General features: G+C 47.4%; 1 protein-coding gene across 2 annotated transcripts in view; it reads right to left on the reverse strand.

Moving 5' to 3' along the window:
* Nucleotides 1-18,208, reverse strand: part of LOC134969144 (uncharacterized) — a 371,526-nt gene that overhangs the window by 257,227 nt on the left and 96,091 nt on the right. For both annotated transcript variants that reach the window (XM_063944894.1, XM_063944895.1), the window contains one exon: nt 15,422-15,521. In XM_063944894.1, coding sequence (XP_063800964.1) covers nt 15,422-15,521 — 100 coding nt within the window. The remainder of the gene's footprint in view (nt 1-15,421; nt 15,522-18,208) is intronic.

The raw sequence follows: 18,208 nt of genomic DNA on the forward strand, positions 1-18,208 counted from the left end.
CAGTGGACAGGCGATGCCGACTCAAAAAGGCACATGGAGGTTTTACCTTACAAGGGTGAGGAATTGTTTGGGGACGGTCTCTCGGACCTGGTCTCCACAGCTACGGCTGGAAAGTCAAATTTTTTGCCATATATTCCCTCACAATCTAAGAAAGCACCGTATTATCAAATGCAGTCTTTTCGATCACAAAAAGGCAAGAAAGTACGAGGTGCGTCCTTTCTTGCCAGAGGCAGGGGTAGAGGAAAGAAGCTGCACAATACAGCTAGTTCCCAGGAACAGAAGTCCTCCCCGGCTTCCACTAAATCCACCGCATGACGCTGGGGCTCCACAGGCGGAGCCAGGCCTGGTGGGGGCGCGTCTCCGAAATTTCAGCCACGAGTGGGTTCACTCCCAGGTGGATCCCTGGGCTATAGAGATTGTGTCTCAGGGATACAAGCTGGAATTCGAAGAGATGCAACCTCACCGTTACCTCAAATCGGCCCTGCCAGCTTCCCCCTTAGAGAGGGAAATAGTGTTAGCTGCAATTCACAAATTGTATCTTCAGCAGGTGGTGGTAAAGGTTCCCCTCCTTCAACAGGGAAGGGGTTACAATTCGACCATGTTTGTGGTACCGAAACCGGACAGTTCGGTCAGACCCATATTGAATTTAAAATCCCTGAACATATACCTGAAAAGGTTCAAGTTCAAGATGGAATCGCTCAGAGCGGTCATCGCAAGCCTGGAAGGGGGGGATTTTATGGTGTCTCTGGACATAAAGGATGCTTACCTTCATGTCCCCATTTATCCACCTCATCAGGCGTACCTCAGATTTGTGGTACAGGACTGTCATTACCAATTCCAGACATTGCCGTTTGGTCTCTCCACGGCACCGAGAATATTTACCAAGGTAATAACGGAGACGATGGTGATCCTGCGGAAGCAAGGGGTCACAATTATCCCATACTTGGACGATCTCCTCATAAAGGCGAGGTCCAGAGAGCAGTTGCTGATCAGCGTAGCACGCTCTCGGGAGGTGTTACAACAGCACGGCTGGATTCTAAATATTCCAAAGTCGCAGCTGATTCCTACGACTCGTCTGCCCTTCCTGGGCATGATTCTGGACACAGACCAGAAGAGGGTTTATCTCCCGATGGAGAAGGCTCAGGAGCTCATGACACTGGTCAGAGACCTATTAAAACCAAAACAGGTGTCGGTGCATCACTGCACGCGAGTCCTGGGAAAGATGGTGGCATCATACGAGGCCATTCCATTCGGCAGGTTCCATGCGAGGACCTTTCAATGGGATCTGTTGGACAAGTGGTCCGGATCACATCTACAGATGCATCGTCTGATCACCCTATCCCCCAGGGCCAGGGTGTCTCTCTCCTGTGGTGGCTGCAGAGTGCTCACCTTCTCGAGGGCCGCAGATTCGGCATTCAGGACTGGGTCCTGGTGACCACGGATGCAAGCCTCCGAGGGTGAGGGGCAGTCACACAGGGAAAAAACTTCCAAGGTCTGTGGTCAAGTCAGGAGACTTGCCTTCACATCAATATCCTGGAACTAAGGGCCATATACAACGCCCTATGTCAAGCGGAGACCCTGCTTCGCGACCAACCGGTTCTGATTCAGTCAGACAACATCACCGCAGTGGCTCATGTAAACCGCCAAGGCGGCACAAGGTACAGGGTGGCGATGGCAGAAGCCACCAGAATTCTTCGCTGGGCGGAGAATCACGTAAGAGCACTGTCAGCAGTGTTCATTCCGGGAGTGGACAACTGGGAAGCAGACTTCCTCAGCAGGCAAGGACCTCCACCCGGGAGAGTGGGGACTTCATCAAGAAGTCTTCACGCAGATTGCAAGTCGTGGGAACTACCACAGGTGGATATGATGGCATCCCGCCTCAACAAAAAGCTACAGAGGTATTGCGCCAGGTCAAGAGACCCTCAGGCGATAGCTGTAGACGCACTAGTGACACCATGGGTGTTCCAGTCGGTCTATGTATTCCCTCCTCTTCCTCTCATACCCAAGGTGCTGAGAATCATAAGAAAAAGAGGAGTGAGAACAATACTCATTATTCCGGATTGGCCAAGAAGGACTTGGTATCCAGATCTGCAAGAAATGCTCACAGAGGACCCGTGGCCTCTGCCTCTAAGACAGGACTTGTTGCAACAGGGGCCCTGTCTGTTCCAAGACTTACCGCGGCTGCGTTTGACGGCATGGCGGTTGAACGCCGGATCCTAGCAGAAAAAGGCATTCCGGATGAGGTTATTCCTACGCTGATAAAGGCTAGGAAGGACGTGACGGCTAAACATTATCACCGTATATGGCGAAAATATGTTGCTTGGTGTGAGGCCAGGAATGCCCCTACGGAGGAATTCCAGCTGGGCCGTTTCCTTCACTTCCTACAGTCGGGAGTGACTTTGTCGAGAAATAGATTTACCGGTAAGTAAAATCGTATTTTTTGACTGTGTGACTAAAGTGATGGATAAAGGTGGAGCCGTGGATATAGCTTATTTAGACTTTAGTAAGGCTTTTGACACTGTTCCACATCGCAGACTGCTAAATAAATTTGGAAGCTTGGGATTGGATACTAGGATTATTGAATGGATAAGATCTTGGTTGCAGGATAGAAAACAGAGAGTTGTGGTAAATGGAGTGCATTCACAGGAGGGAAATGTTACCAGTGGAGTACCCCAGGGATCTGTACTTGGACCAGTGCTTTTTAATATCTTTATTGGTGACATTGCAAATGGCATTAAAGGGAAAGTATATCTTTTTGCATATGACACAAAGGTATGCAACAGGGTAGACACACCAGGTGGGGTAAAACAAATGATTGAGGATCTAGGTAGACTAGAGGAGTGGTCAAGAGTGTGGCAATTACAGTTTAATGCCAAAAAAATGCAAAATTATGCACTTTGGTCTCAAAAATCCAAAGGCTAAATATAGTATTAATGGTACTATAATGGAAACTACTGAGGAGGAAAGGGATATAGGAGTCACTATTTCAGGTGACTTAAAGGCAGGTAAGCAATGTAACAAAGCAATGAGAAAGTCTAGTCAGATGCTTGGCTGCATTGGCAGAGGAATCAGCAGCAGAAAGAAAGAAGTAATAATGCCACTGTATAATGCCACTGTACATGGCCTACATCACAAAACATATCCAGGAAGACTAAAAAATCTTAATATGTATAGTTTAGAGCAGAGAAGAAAACGGGGGACATGATAGAAATTTTCAAATATATCAAAGGTTTTAACAATGTCCATGAGGGAAACATTCTCAAAATTAAGAGAAGCAATAGGACATGAGGACATGCACTGAGATTGAAAGGGGGAGGATCAGGGGAATTTTGAGGAAAAATTACTTCACAGAAAGGGTAGTGGACAAGTGAAATAGCCTCCAATCAGAGTTGGTAGAGGCTAAGACAGTAGAGCAATTTAAACATGCATGGGATAGACATAAGGATATCCTTACAAAGAGATAAGTATTAAATAAGGTTTGAGATAAAAATATGGTAAATAAAAAAAAGGGGCAGACTAGATAGGCCAAGTGGTTCTTATCTGCCGTCAAATTCTATGTTTCTTACTAAAAGGGCATTATGTGTAAGCGGCACTACTAAGGGGGCATTTTGTATAAGCGGCACTACTAGAGGGGGCATATTGTGTAAGCGGCATTACTAAGGGGGGCATTTTGTATAAGCGGCACTACTACAGGGGGCATTTTGTGTAAGCAGCACTACTACCGGGGGCGTTTTGTGTAAGCAGCACTACGAAGGGGGGATTTGTGTAAGCGCCACAACTACAGGAGGATTTTGTGTAAGCAGGACTACTACAGGGGGAATTTTGTGTAAGCGGCACTACTACAGGGGGGGATTTTGTGTAAACGGCACTACTTCAGGGGGATTATGTGTAAGCAGCACTACTACTGGGGGCATTTTGTGTAAGCAGCACTACTAAGGGGGCATTTTGTGTAAGCGGCACTACTACAGGGGGGATTTTGTGTAAGTGGCACTACCACTACTAAGGGGGCATTTTGTGTAAGCGGCACCTCTACAGGGGTGATTTTGTGTAATCGGCACTACTACATGGGGATTTTGTGTAAGCAGCACTACTACATGGGGAATATTGTATAAGCGGCACTACTACAGGGGGATTTTGTGTAAGCAGCACTACTAAGGGGGCATTTTGTGTAAGCGGCACTACTAAGGGGGCATTTTGTGTAAGCGGCACTTCTACAGGGGGGATTTTGTGTAAGCGGCACAACTACAGGGGGCATTATGAGTATAAGTGGCACTACTACAGGGGGTATTATGTGTATAAAAAGCACTACTACATGCGGTGTTATGTGAATAAGGTTTTGCTACTGTAGCGTAATTTCAAATGGGGGTACTATTGTGTGGCCATGCTCCTTTCTTGTAACACCACACCCCTTTTTTGGTGTGCACCAAAGGCGCGCGCTGTCCCTTTATAAAGTATGGGAGGGCACAAATTTATAGGGGAGCGCCGAACACCCTACCACCAGCCCTGCCCAGATCTTAAGAGATGCAAAGAGCACCTGGTGAGCAAATTGGCAGCTCAAGTGACACATGGCACTACTACATCTCCTTCAGTTTCTTCGGCAGCAGCCAGGAAAAAACGTACCTTTCCCAAAAGACTTAGTGGTGATGCAGATAGATCAACACAACATTTTGACATCTGGTCGGGTCTAAATGAATTGCCCAGCATTTGTGACACCTCTACCATAACTCCATCTGATACGGTCAACATCCAAAGAATAGTTGAGGATTATTTTCATGACACTGTAAAAATAGGCATGTCACAGAGTCCCTTCGAGTGCTGGAAGGAAAGAAAGGCAATTTGGAGACCGTTGTACAAACTGGCTTTGCATTACTTAAGCTGCCCACCCTTCAGTGTGTACTTGGAGAGAGTTTTCATCACTGCCGAGAACCTTGTCAGCGATCGGAGTAGGAGGCTACGTTCGGCGTAGGAGGTCTATGTTCATCAAAATTAACTAGAAATTCAGCGAGGAAAACCTTTCCCGGCAATTACGTCAAAGTACACAGGCTTCTGTAATGGTAGATTCCAACGGGGATTCATTAATATTGTGTGAGGAGGGGGGCGTGGCCTGATGGCATAGGAGAGAGGCTGCAGATTCCCTGAGCTCCTGGATGCTTCTATCTAAAAACACTCTCCCTGCCCCTTGCTACCTGCCCTTTTGCCCCATCCACTTCCCTTCTACCCTTGCTCACCACCTGCTGTGGATAGGTTTGTGCTGCGGAGCCGGGGAGTGTTGTGGAACGCTCCTGCAGGTTGCGGCCTACCTCCTCTCTGATGCCGGGGCCTCGATTTTCCAGCCTGCCCGGGGGGTAAACCGAAAGGCCCGAATCCCGCGGACGCCTGCTGCAGCGTGTTCACCAGAGATACCGCTGGAGTGGCCATCAGTACTGCCTGACCCACTGCCTGTCGCTGAGTCCCCGTACCCTCGGCAGCGACACCCACACGCACAGCGGCCCACTCACTTCCACCTCCACCGCAGCAGCCGGGGCATTGATTTTGGACGGAGGCCTCCGAGGAAGACTGTCTGCCGGGACCGGCTCTACAAGCAAGGTGGACTCTCTCCCCCATCTGTGTACCGCTCCCCACCACTGGATCTTCCTCCCCTGCAGGAGACCGGAGGTTGGTTGATCCATAACAGGCCGGGCCGCGTGTGATTGGCGGGCGGCGGCCATCTTGCGGTTGGTGCCGCTCGGCCCCCAAGTCCTGCACAGCCCAAAGCGCGGACCCACGGCATATTGGGGCCCCGGATCTTATCCCCTACACCCCAGTTGGGAGGATTCCCCCTTTGCTGGTGGCGGCTGACTGCTGGAAGACCCGCGATATTATTGAAGTGTGACGGCCATCTTGGGGTTGGCGCCATATATGCCCTGCCTCACCACAGTCCTTGTGCATACCCTGTGCCTCTCACTGTTAGATATTCTGATGTTGTTGGTCTGCAGCTGCTCACCCTCTGAGATACCCGGGGCAGCACACAGGCACACTAATCTCACCTAGGGACTCACTGCATTGCGGGCCTGGCAGGCTGCCTGCTGTCTGGGAGCTGAGAGCTGCGGTCACCCCTGCTTCTTTCATCGCCCACTCTGCGACCAGCCTCCACTATATGTTTCTATTGCTATACCTGTGCAGCAGCAAAGAATGGATTTTTTCTAATTTATCTGCTGTCCGTAAATGTATGATGTTGCGCCGCCCCCCTGGGGCCATACGGGCTTACTGTGCCTACTGTTCCTTCTTTGCAAGTTTACTCCCTCACTGATGTCCGGCTAGCCACGTCGATTCTGGGGGCTGTGTGCCAGTGCTTGCCCTGATGGGATGCTGCTCTAATCACACAGCACTAGTCTGGATGCTCTACTAATATAACCTGGGCGCCTCATGGTGAGAGGTAAAAGAGGATCGCAAGGGAGAGGGAGGAAGTCGCAAAAGGTCACTCTGACACGTGCAATGGATACTCCGCCTTCTGCTGATATGAGGCAATTTCTCCTTCCCCAGGGCTCCACTCCCACGGGAGATATTTCTTTGCCTTCGACCCCACGTCTCTCGCCAGTTCCGGATTCTGCTTCTCAAGCGGGTGCCCTTGTGGCAGACCAACACACTGCAATGGATCTGGGAAGCCTCTCTCAGATTTTGAACCTTCTTCAGGCCCTGCCAACAAAACAGGACTTTGAGCATTTGGAGGGTAGGGTCAGAGAAACAGTCCACTCGGAAATTGCAGCTGTTCAGTCTGAGATATCGCATATCGGATCATGCCAAACCTCACTGGAAGGATTCTCTTCAGACATGGCAGCGGCTCACAACAACCTTAGAGCCACGGTTATCAAACAGGCGTCTAGCCTTCAGCAGCTTCAAGATCATGTAGAAGATTTAGAAAACCGTGGGAGGAGAAATAATTTGAGGGTTCGGGGGGGTCTCGGAGGACGTCTCACCCAACTGCCTTATCGACTTTCTCACGACGGTTTTTAATGACAGTCGAGTTTGATAGGGCCCATCGAGCCCTGAGACCCAGAGGCGCACCATCTGATCGCCCTCGCGATATCATCTGTCACCTACACTACTATACAGAAAAGGAGGAGATCCTTCGTAAAACTCATCACATGGACGTGATAGAGATTGCATCTCATAGAATTCAAATCTTCCAGGACCTATCGTGGTAGACCCTTCAAAAGCGCAGGGCTCTACACCCACTCATGGCTGAGCTCCGGAAGTCAGAAATTAAATATCAATGGGGCAGTACTCCCTTAGAGATCCCTCCGATTTACCCTCTTTCTGTCGAGAGCTTGGAGTGCCTCTGGTCACTCTCCCGCACTGGCAGGATCCCCTAACCCGCAGTGTTCCACCGGAACTCTCTTATCCTGATGGTGACTGGCATCTCGTCCACCATAACCCGAAACCCCCTAGGGAACGGCGCTCCCTCATGCAGTCAGTGACAAAATGAGGGTCTTCTTCTGATTTAGAACATTTGTTTTTGTATATTCAAATGTTTTTTGTTTATGTTTAAAAGGTAAATTGCAGAGTTGAGGGATTTCTTGCGGCGATGTGCTTACTCCCTTGTTGGAGTTGTGCTCGCGGCATGGAAATCGTACTTGATTTGACGAGTGTTCACCCGACTCGCTTGAGGTGGAGGATGTTGTTTCGTACTATATGCTGTTCTTAAAATGCTTTATTGCTGTGTGTTTGAACTCTTAGTACCATCTCTGACTGTTACATTAAAGTTCCTGTTGGGGCTGGGATCGGCACCGACCCCCGGTTCGCCCCTGCACCGCCCGAGTATTCTTGGTCTCTGACACGACAGTCACGTCCGGGCTCCCAAGTGGCGGTAGTGTGTTCTATTTCTATAATCATAGTTTGAATTGTCAATTTTTTTACTGCGTTAGGTTCTTTGTGCTATCTTCTAATGTACTGTTTGATTCTGTTTCTCTCTTTCTTGCTTTCCCCTTCCCTCCCCCAATGTGTGGCCCTTAGCTTATTGTTCTGCCTTCCTTGTCGGACTCTGTATTGCTCTCTGCCCTTTAGATAATGGCGGCTGACATTTAAAGCGACAGCTATAAAATTTGTCTCCCTCAATGTGAAGGGTCTGAATATCCCAGAGAAGCGCTCAAGGGTGCTTCGGGACCTTTTAGCCTTCAGGGATGATGTTGCTTTCTTACAGGAAACGCACTTTAATTTGGGAGTAGCCCCGGTTCTTAAAGACCGTAATTACCCACATTCCTTTTTATAACAACAACAGCAAGGGTAAATCCTTGGGTGTTGCTATATTGCTTTCCAAACACCTACCCTTTCAAGAAATGACATCTATGTCCTTAGAGGAGGGCAGAACACTCCTGGTAAAGTGTAAATTGTTTGACTAGTTGTATACATTTATAAACATATATGGCCCCAACCAATCACAACCTAGTTTCATAATGACAGCTCTGAATCGGGTTGCACCTTTGATCGAGGGTATCCTAGTTCTTGGAGGCGACCTCAATTGGTCTCCCCAGCCAGAGGTGGACATCTCCGAGTCACCGGCTAGGCCGTCCCTAGCCTCACATCGTAGAGTGCTATGTTCTCTCCATGACCACCAGCTGATTGACACGTGGAGGTTCCAACACTCCGGGGACAGAGACTACACATTCTACTCCAGGCCACACGACATTTACTCTAGGCTTGACTATCTCCTCTTGCCCCACAGATTTCTGCATTTAGTAAGGGATACTGATATTGGTTTAATTACTTGGTCAGACCATGCTCCCGTCTCCCTGACCCTGGAGACGTCCTATCCGCACTCCAAACAGTGTACTTGGCAGTTGAATGACCAAATTCTAATGGACACGTAGTTTCAACCCCAGCTGCTTGACACAATAGAGAATTATTTTATAACAAATGAGACACCAGACGTCTCCCGGGTCACGGTGTGGGAGGCACATAAGTGTGTTCTGCGGGGGAAGCTTATACAGCTAGGCTCAATACTGAAAAAAGAAAAGCTTGGGACAAAAATTGCTTTACTTCTGCAGATGAGGGAATTTGGAGACAATACACAAGGCGGGTCCTTCTCCACCGGTGCTGACTGCATTGAACAAAACGAGAGCAGCTCTCAATGCCCTGTTGTTTGAGGACATCAAGAGGGATTATAGGCTATGTAGAAATCGCTTTTTTCAATGGGGCAATAAACCGGGGAAGCTTCTGGCTAGGGCGCTCCGCGCGCAGAGGGACACTCTATTCATCCAGTCGATACAGGATGCGACGGGAACCCGTCGCACCCTCACAAAGGATATTGCTGATGCATTCCACTCCTATTATACTAATTTATACAACCTCCATGAATCTAGACCCCCTGGGTCTTCGTTGATTACTCGGGATTTGGTGGAGGGGTACCTCTGTGATGCGGGGCTCCCTAGAATATCAGAAGACGATAGCGCTTGGCTAGACTCCCCGTTCTCTCTCCCAGAATTGGAACAGGCTCTCAAGGAGCCCGGGGATTCTGGGAAGAGTCTGGGGCCTGATGGATATACCAATTCTTACTATAAACTTTTTAAGGATTCCCTTTTACCTAAGATGCTAATGGCGTTTAATGAGGTTTCCGACAATTGTGGTTTCTCCCCTCAATCACTAGAGGCCTTCATTACGGTAATACCGAAAGAAGGGAAAGACCCGGCTCAATGTGCCAGTTACCGCCCGATATCACTCCTTAATACTGACATCAAGCTGTTTGCTAAGCTCATAGCAAACAGATTGAAGCAATTACTCCCCAATATTATACATTCAGACCAAGTAGGTTTCATACCCGGGAGGGAAGCTCGTGACAACACAACCAAAATTATTGACCTGATGCATTTAGCCTCGCATAGCCATAACCCGATGGTGGTGCTTTCAACTGATGCCGAGAAGGCTTTCGACAGGGTAAACTGGATATTTATGGAGGGGGTCTTGCGACACTTGGGGATGGGTCCTGTCAGCTTGAGCCGTATTCTGGCATTATATAACTTCCCGACTGCGAGGATCAAAATTAATGGAGACTTGTCCCACCCAGTCTTGATTAGGAACGGTACTAGACAAGGGTGCCCCCTTTCACCCCTCATCTTTATTCTTTGCATGGAGGCTCTGGCAGGATCCATTTGGTTGAATCCGAACATTTCGGGACTCATGGTGGGGGGCAGAGAATACAAACTAGCGCTGTTTGCGGATGACCTGTTAGCTATCATGTCTAACCCAGTGGTATCCGCTCCTAACTTGATGTCGGAATTAGATAGATATGGCTCCCTGTCGAACTTTAAAATTAACCTTTCTAAGTCAGTGGCGGTGACTGTATCAGAACCCTCTCCAGCCATGGATGGTCTTAAACATTCTTTCCCCTTCCATTGGCACCCCTCTAGCTTTAAATATCTTGGGGTCATTTTAAATAAGGACCTATCACGCCTTTTTGATGAATATTTAAAAAAATTGCTAGCCACACTTCGCTCCGAGTTCCGGGACTGGGGTAACAGGAGACTATCCTGGTTGGGGAGACTTAGTGTAATTAAAATTAACGTTTTGCCCAGAGTCCTTTATCTCCTCCAGGCGCTCCCGGTCTCTATTCCTAAAACTTGGTTATGGGACCTACACAATTTGGTTAGGGAATTTGTTTGGGGGGACAAAAGACCTAGTTTCCAACATGTCATACTTTTCCACCGTAAACATATGGGCGGTCTTCAACTACCGCATTTCATTGTATTATGATGCCATTGTTCTCCATAGGATTATGGAATGGTCCCGCCCACATGACACAAAACAATGGGTGCTTATCGAGGAGGCAGCGCTACCTGCCCCCATTGCTTACTACCCGTGGCGCTTGAAGGTACCAATCATTGAACATCCCACCATTGGCCCTACATTTTCACGCAGGAACAGACGTAGAGTTCACCCGTACATTTTCTCCAAATTCTCTCCCCTGACAATCTCGGGCCGGGGGTTTGACTCCTGGAAATTAGGGGGGCCGTCTCGGGCCGGGGGTTTGACTCCTGGAAATTAGGGGGGGGTGCGTGTTGGCCAGCTGGTGGAGCGTGGAGAGATGATCCCTTTCCCTTCGTTGCAGGCGAAGTGGAATCTCCCTCCATCGGAGATCTGGAAATACCTCCAGCTGAAACACTTCGCCCTAGGGAGTAATGTCCGCCCAAACCTGACCAGACCCTTGACAATTTTTGAGACTATGTGCTCAGACCCATCTCGCCCGTTGCACTTCCTATCAAAATGTTATAGATTTTTGATTGTGAACAAATTCCCTGATCTCCCTAAGTATACCAGGGACTGGAGCCATGACTAACAGATTGAGTTGTCAGGGGAAGACTGGGAAAAAAGTTTCAAACCACCTTTGCAAGTTCATCTAGTTATTCAGTCCTCGAAACGCAATTCAAAGTCTTATCCCGGTGGTACAGGTGCCCCCTAACATTGGCTAAAATGTTCCCTGACGTACCAGACACGTGCTGGAGAGGTAACAACGAAACGGGGCCCCGATGCATATCTGGTGGGACTGTTGTACACTTCGTCCCTTCTGGGACAAAGTTATCGCAATCTCGAAATTGATTGTGGGTTTGGAGGTTCCCTCTGAGCCTGCTTCTGGCTTCTCAATTTCATTACGTGGCCCCTGTCTGCTTACAAAAACTCTTTACTAAAGTTTCTTAATAGCGCCGCAAAAGCGGTTATTCCGGTTCGTTGGCGATCCACTGAACCACCCACTGTGAGGGACTGGGTCACCAGAATGGACTGGTATATGTTTATGGAGGAACACCGGATAGTCATCGGAGATTCACGTCTATTTGGTCCCCTTGGTTGGAATTCAAGTCTTCACAAGCATTCCCAACACTCGTGACTTGATCTTGGGCCCTTCACAGGGATCTTCATTTACGATTTTTAACTACTTCATTGTTAACTGGAGCTAGGTGATGACACTTTTGCTCTCAGGTCCGAGCGGACATTGGAAGGTCCACACTGCCCTTACCCTCCCCTCCTCTGATTCTCTATTTCTTTTATTCTGCTTTCTTTTATGTCCCCTTTTCTCTTTGTATGTTCTTATGTTGTGAAACGCTTTGTTTAGACAGCTTATTACCTAGCAATGTTTGATTTGACTGGGGATTTGTTACATCCATTTAGACATCGAGTTTATATTAATGGTCGTAATAACTATGTTTATCTGTCATTGCTCGCATCCATTGGATTGTACTTCCCTGTAATACAAGTCAAAAGGTGTATGCGGGGGTCTGGGACTGAGGGTCGACAGCACAGTGGTCGACACACCTTAGGTCGACGCCAATTGGTCGACACACCTTAGGTCGACATGGCCAAAAGGTTGACATGGCCAAAAGGTCGACAGGAACAAGGTCGACATGGAAAAAGGTCGACATTAGTTTTTTATGTTTTTTTGGTGTCGTTTTCTTCGTAGAGTGACCGGGAACCCCAATTAGTGCACCGCGTCCCCTCGCATAGCTCGCTTCGCTCGCCATGCTTCGGGCATGGTGCCTTCGCTCCGCTACCGCTTCGCTCGGCACACTTTACCGTTCCAATCGTAGTCCACGTGGATCGTTAAGTATGAAAAGGTTCAAAAAAAGAAAAAAATCGTGAAAAACTCATGTCGACCTTTTTCCATGTCGACCTAAGGCGTGTCGACCAATTGGCGTTGACCTAAGGTGTGTCGACCTTTGTGCTGTCGACCTGGAGTCCGGATACCGTATGCAGTCACCCATATTCTGTTATTCTGTTATAAATCAATAAACACTTATTGGGGAAAAAAAATATTGTGTGAGGAGGATGTACACACTGATGAGGGTGAGGATGAGGATGGCAATGATGATGACATCTAGCCACTGTAGAGCTGTTGCCTTGAGCCGATTGGTAGCTTGTTTTGTGGGGGCCCAAACAAACCAAGCACTTCAGCCACAAAAGCTGCAGTCCCAGTTGCTGGAGGGCATAAGGGTGGGTGGGAAGGGCCCAAGGACAATTCCATATTGCACCATCGATCATTTATCCCACTGCTGTGTGTCAGTGTTTCATAGATATGCTATAAAAGCAGTGTGTTTGTGCCGCTGCTCTGTCGCTTTGTAAACCAGCCAGCTCACTACAGACTTTGGCATAAAGTGGATGAAAACAACATTGTGAGCTGTAAGGTGGTCAAAATTGTCTGCAAATGACTGGAAATGAATGTTATTGAGATTAATAATACTCTAGGGACAAAAAAAGGTCCAAATTAAGTGATTCTAACTGTTTCTTGTACATTTTTGAAAAAAATCCAAATCCAAAGCCAGTCACGGCGGTTTGGCAAATCCAAAATGGCCGATGAATCAGCACCAAATCCAGCAAAAATGGCCCGATGCACATCCCTAGTATCAGGGCTGTTTCTAGTCAATTTCGCTCCCAGTGCGAGATTTAAAAATGCGCCCCCCCCCATTGACATTAAAAAAAAAGCGCCCCCCATATAGATATAGAAAGAAAAGTATAACAATGGGGCGTGGCCTTAATAAAGTGGGCGTGGGGTCGTTAAAATGGGCTTGTCTCATCTGAAAAGACTACCTAAAACCCCAGTTTTTGACCTTGCGCCGACAGATCACGGCAACCACAGGAAAATAAGAAAAAAAATTATATCATGCCATACACCGCAATGCCCTTGATACATTAAATCCCCATTTTACACATTACGGCAGGCAAGTGTCCCCATTTTACACATTACGGCAGGCAAGTGTCCCCATTTTACACATTACGGCAGGCAAGTGTCCCATTTTACACATTACGGCAGGCAAATGTCCCAATTTTACACAATACGGCAGGCAAGAGTCCCCATTTTACACAATACGGCAGGCAAGAGTCCCCATTTTACACATTACGGGGCAGGCAAGAGTCCCCAAGAAACGGCACTGCCTAGTATCACCACAGTTGGTCACCAGGAGGCTGTGGGTGTTACTCTGTGGGAAGGTGTTCCCTACACTGCTCTCAACAAGTCAGCTGTGACAGAATACATGCCTCAATAGTGACCAATCAAAACATTGCGGTAAATGTGTACTGTGTATTGTGATATACTTATTTGTAGGTATGCATCATTAATTAGTACTTCTTTGTAGGACAAAGAGCTATAAAAAAAAAAAAAATTTTAAACCAGTTCGTTTTCACTGACTTTCACCCGGAAGTACCCAAAGCCAGGTACTGGAACTAGCATAATATAACATGTAATGATTGAGTTGTGAATGTAATTTGAAAGAAAAGATAATCCACAGGCATACAGTAGATCTATATAAAGCAAGACTGTGCGGAATGTACTAAGCATTGCATCCACTATGTGTTACATACTGTTACATGCTACTTACATATGTGATTCATTTAGCTAAGGACAGCTCTTTTGTCAGAGTTGGATTTATTGTTATATTCATAAACCCCTATTAAATTCATAGGGGTATATGCAATTGTGGTTCTCCAAGTACCAGCTTGCGGGGGAGGCTTGCTGGGACTTGTAGTACTACTGGAAAAAACAATATTCTTTCAATTTTCTCAAGGCTATCAGCCCCCCATCCGCAGCCCTTGGATGGGGGGGACAGCCTCAGGCTTCACCCCTGGCCCTTGGGTGGCTGTGGGGGGACCCCTTGATTGAAAGGGTCCCCACTCCCCCAGGGTACCCCGGCCAGGGGTGACTAGTTGGATATTTAATGCCACGGCCGCAGGGCGCTGTATAAAAGTGACCCCCGGCTGTGGCATTATCTGTCCAGCTAGTGGAGCCCGATGCTGGTGTAAAAAATACGGGGGACCCCTACTCTTTTTGTCCCCCGTATTTTTTGCACCAGCACCAGGCGCAGAGCCCGGTGCTGGTTTTAAAAATACGGGGGATCCCCTGTCATTTTTCCCCCTGGATTTTTAGAACCAGGACCGGCTCGAAGAGCCCGAGGCTGGTTATGCTTAGGAGGGGGGACCCCACACAATTTTTTTTCTGATTTTTACCATTCCATTTAAAAAAAATATATATATTTTTAAAAATATATAAATAATACTTGTGCCTCCAAAATAAACAAACCAAGTACCTAATCCCTTCTAATATAAATAGATATGCCATTACCCAAAAAAAAATACAAAAAAAAACATGTTTTAATTTTTTTTTATTAGATTCCGCCACCAAAGTGTGGCGGATTGAAAATGACAAATTTACTGTCTAAAAGCACTGTTGTCGAATTTCCAAACTTCAATTGAATATACTTTTGGCGAATTGCCGCATTTGTACCATTGCAGAAATGTCGAATTTGACAAATGTCGAATTTCAAAAAGTCGAATTTGGAAAGTCCGTTTTTTTGACGGAAAGTACTGAATTGCATTGTCGAATTTTTTTTTTTTGGCGAAAATGTCCCGTTTTTCAACATTTTCGGGAATTCGACCGCAATTGCATATACCCCATAATATCTCTCACCTGTTAAATGTACAATCTCTCCATTTCCAACACATATACCCCAGTGTTGGTAACCGTAGAGTTGAAATTCAATCACGTCCCCTGGCTTTGGATTAGGACCCTGTGAAAGATTCAAAAGGTAATAAAATACATTAAGATGCAAAATACATATACACATTACAAGCGCTTCACTGTGAATAGCACAAAGAACTCTAAAAGGGCTGCAAACTTTAGGACTGTGAGGCTATCAGATGCCTTATGGGGAAAGAGGAGGATATCTAAGGGGGGGATAGTAAAGGTATGGAAACATTCTTACATTAAGGGGTACATTTACTAAGCAGTGATAAGAACGGAGAAGTAAGCCAGTGGATAAATTTCCCCATCAACCAATCAGCAGCTCTGTATCATTTTATAGTATGCAAATGATAGATGTTCCTTCAGTGCTGATTGGTTGCCATGGGCAACTTCTCCACTGGCTCACTTCTCTGCTCTTATCACTTCTTAGTAAATGTACCCCTAAATGAGTCATATCTCATTGATAAACACAAGACACGTATGGTGAGATTCCACATATATCGGAAACTGCTACATTACATGTGCACATAGGAAGAGAAATTCTAAATTCATATACCATTTTTAGGGCTAGATTTATCAAAGTTTGAAGAGAAATCAAGTGGAGAGAGATAAAGAGGAAGATGCAGTCCCTCATAGGTTTCTATGTGGGCTTTAGTGTTGCCGGATTGACAAAGCTCCAGAATGCTTAGCCCCGATAGGATCAGAATCAGAATCAGCATTATTGGCCAGGTGTACTCGCGTACACTAGGAATTCTTTGTGGTACAATGCATCGCCAAGCAGCAACATGAAGGAGGGAAAACGTAGCATACATTACACATATGAGTTCATACTGCACATATGCAACTGTACAGTAGACATATTATACATTTACTGTAAGACTAAAAACTAAGGCTGCTTGGCAGAGCAGCACCGAGGCAGCCATCCGCGGCGCCAACTAGAACTCACACAATGCACATAATACAGAAGATTTAAGTATTACATCAAAAGATAAACCACACAGACAAAGACACAGAAAGAATAATGCATGATTGGTGTAGGCATTTTGGGTAATAACCTCCAGGGGTTGTGTATTCCACCCTCACAAGGCACCAGGTGCGGCAGCCATCTTAGGCGCACTGCGTAGGATTACCCAGGGTGGCATAGTCCACCCCTAGAAGAGAACACAAAATGGGGAGATTGCAGAGTCCTTAAGTTCAGAGTAGGGTTCCAATAAAAATATCAGGTCCACGCATTTTTCATCCCATCCACAAGCGCACCAGATAAGGCAACCATGTTGGGCGCACTACAAAGGAAAGGTTACACAGTGGGAGATGAGCCATACAGGGGCCAAACACCATCTCCAGATGGCATTACCCTATAGTAGCCTATGGGCTACTATTTTTCTACAATTACCAAGAGAGGATTTTCTACATCATTCATAGATATATTGAGCCGGCTGTGCTGCATGGAAGATACAATATATTTTTCAGATATATTGTGCATATCTGTCTGTGTATGGCTGACCAACCGACCGACCACTGGCGTTTCTAAATTGGGTGCAGTGTGTGCGGTGCACACGGGCCCCTGAGTCCAGAGGGGGCCCCCACTGCACACGCTGCACCCATTTTCTAAATACTCACCCCTACGGAGTCCTGCGCCGACGTCCATGGTGGTGTTAAAGCTCAATGAAAATGGCCCAGCGCCCATTTTTACAGAGTTCTGCTCATGCGCAGTAGAGATATCTCAGTAAAGCTGGCCACTGCGATCTGCGCATGCGTAGTTAAGTCTGAGCACTCTAGTGCTCACACTCTCAACGCTGCCGGCAGAGAGTAGGGGGCCGAACGGAGGAGGCTGCGCCCGGGCCTCCTTCTCTCTTAAAGCACCCCTGCGACTGACCCATAGTCATATCTATAATGGGTACAGTGTGTGCAGTGCACACGGGGCCCTGAGTCCAGAGGGGGGTCACCTCCACACACGCTGCACCCATTTATTAAATCCTTACCCCTCTGGAGTCCCGTGGTGACGTCAGCAGTTCTTAGGAATCACCATGAAACTTGTGCAGTGGCCATTTTCACGGTGTTCTGTGCATGCGCAGTAGAGTCTAGGCCTTCTAGTGCTCAGACTCTCCAGCGCTGCCGGCAGAGAGGAGGGGGCCCAAACAGAGGAGGCAGCACACGGGCCTCCTCCTCTCTTAAAGTGCCCCTGGCTGCCACACCCTCATCTACGTCACCAGCACAGAGCCTGAGAGGATGGGGTTCTGTTCCCCAGCCAGCCAATCACAACCAAATGCAGCTGGCGTGCTCATGTGAGCACAGAACCATGAAGCTAAGGACCTGCAGTCAATGGCTGAGCCTTGTGAACAACATCCCACACAGGCGGCGTGGTGGCCAGGGACTGCCACAGAAAAGTGCAGACACAGGTTCGGAGGTGAAGCCAGGGGTGCCATCTTGTTAGGAAGCCTGTGGCTACAGGACCGGGACACAAACTGATAATTTGTGCATATCCCTTACCAAATCAGTCAGTCATTTAGCAGATTGACCAGATGGGTGATCCATCAGCCAAGTGTGTAACCCACATTAGCTTCCTTGCCAGTTAGTGTGCCTTGGGTACTACCTTGCTGAACTTTGCAGTGTTTTGGACTTTGCTGTGGTTTGACCTTTGTTTGGCCACTGCCTGACCTCTGACCCTTTTGCATGTTTACTGTCCACTGTTTCTGGATATCTGCATGTCTAGACCCATTGCCTCTATCTAAA

This window comes from Pseudophryne corroboree, chromosome 11 (assembly GCF_028390025.1).
Source record: "Pseudophryne corroboree isolate aPseCor3 chromosome 11, aPseCor3.hap2, whole genome shotgun sequence".
Taxonomy (NCBI): Eukaryota; Metazoa; Chordata; class Amphibia; order Anura; family Myobatrachidae; genus Pseudophryne; species Pseudophryne corroboree.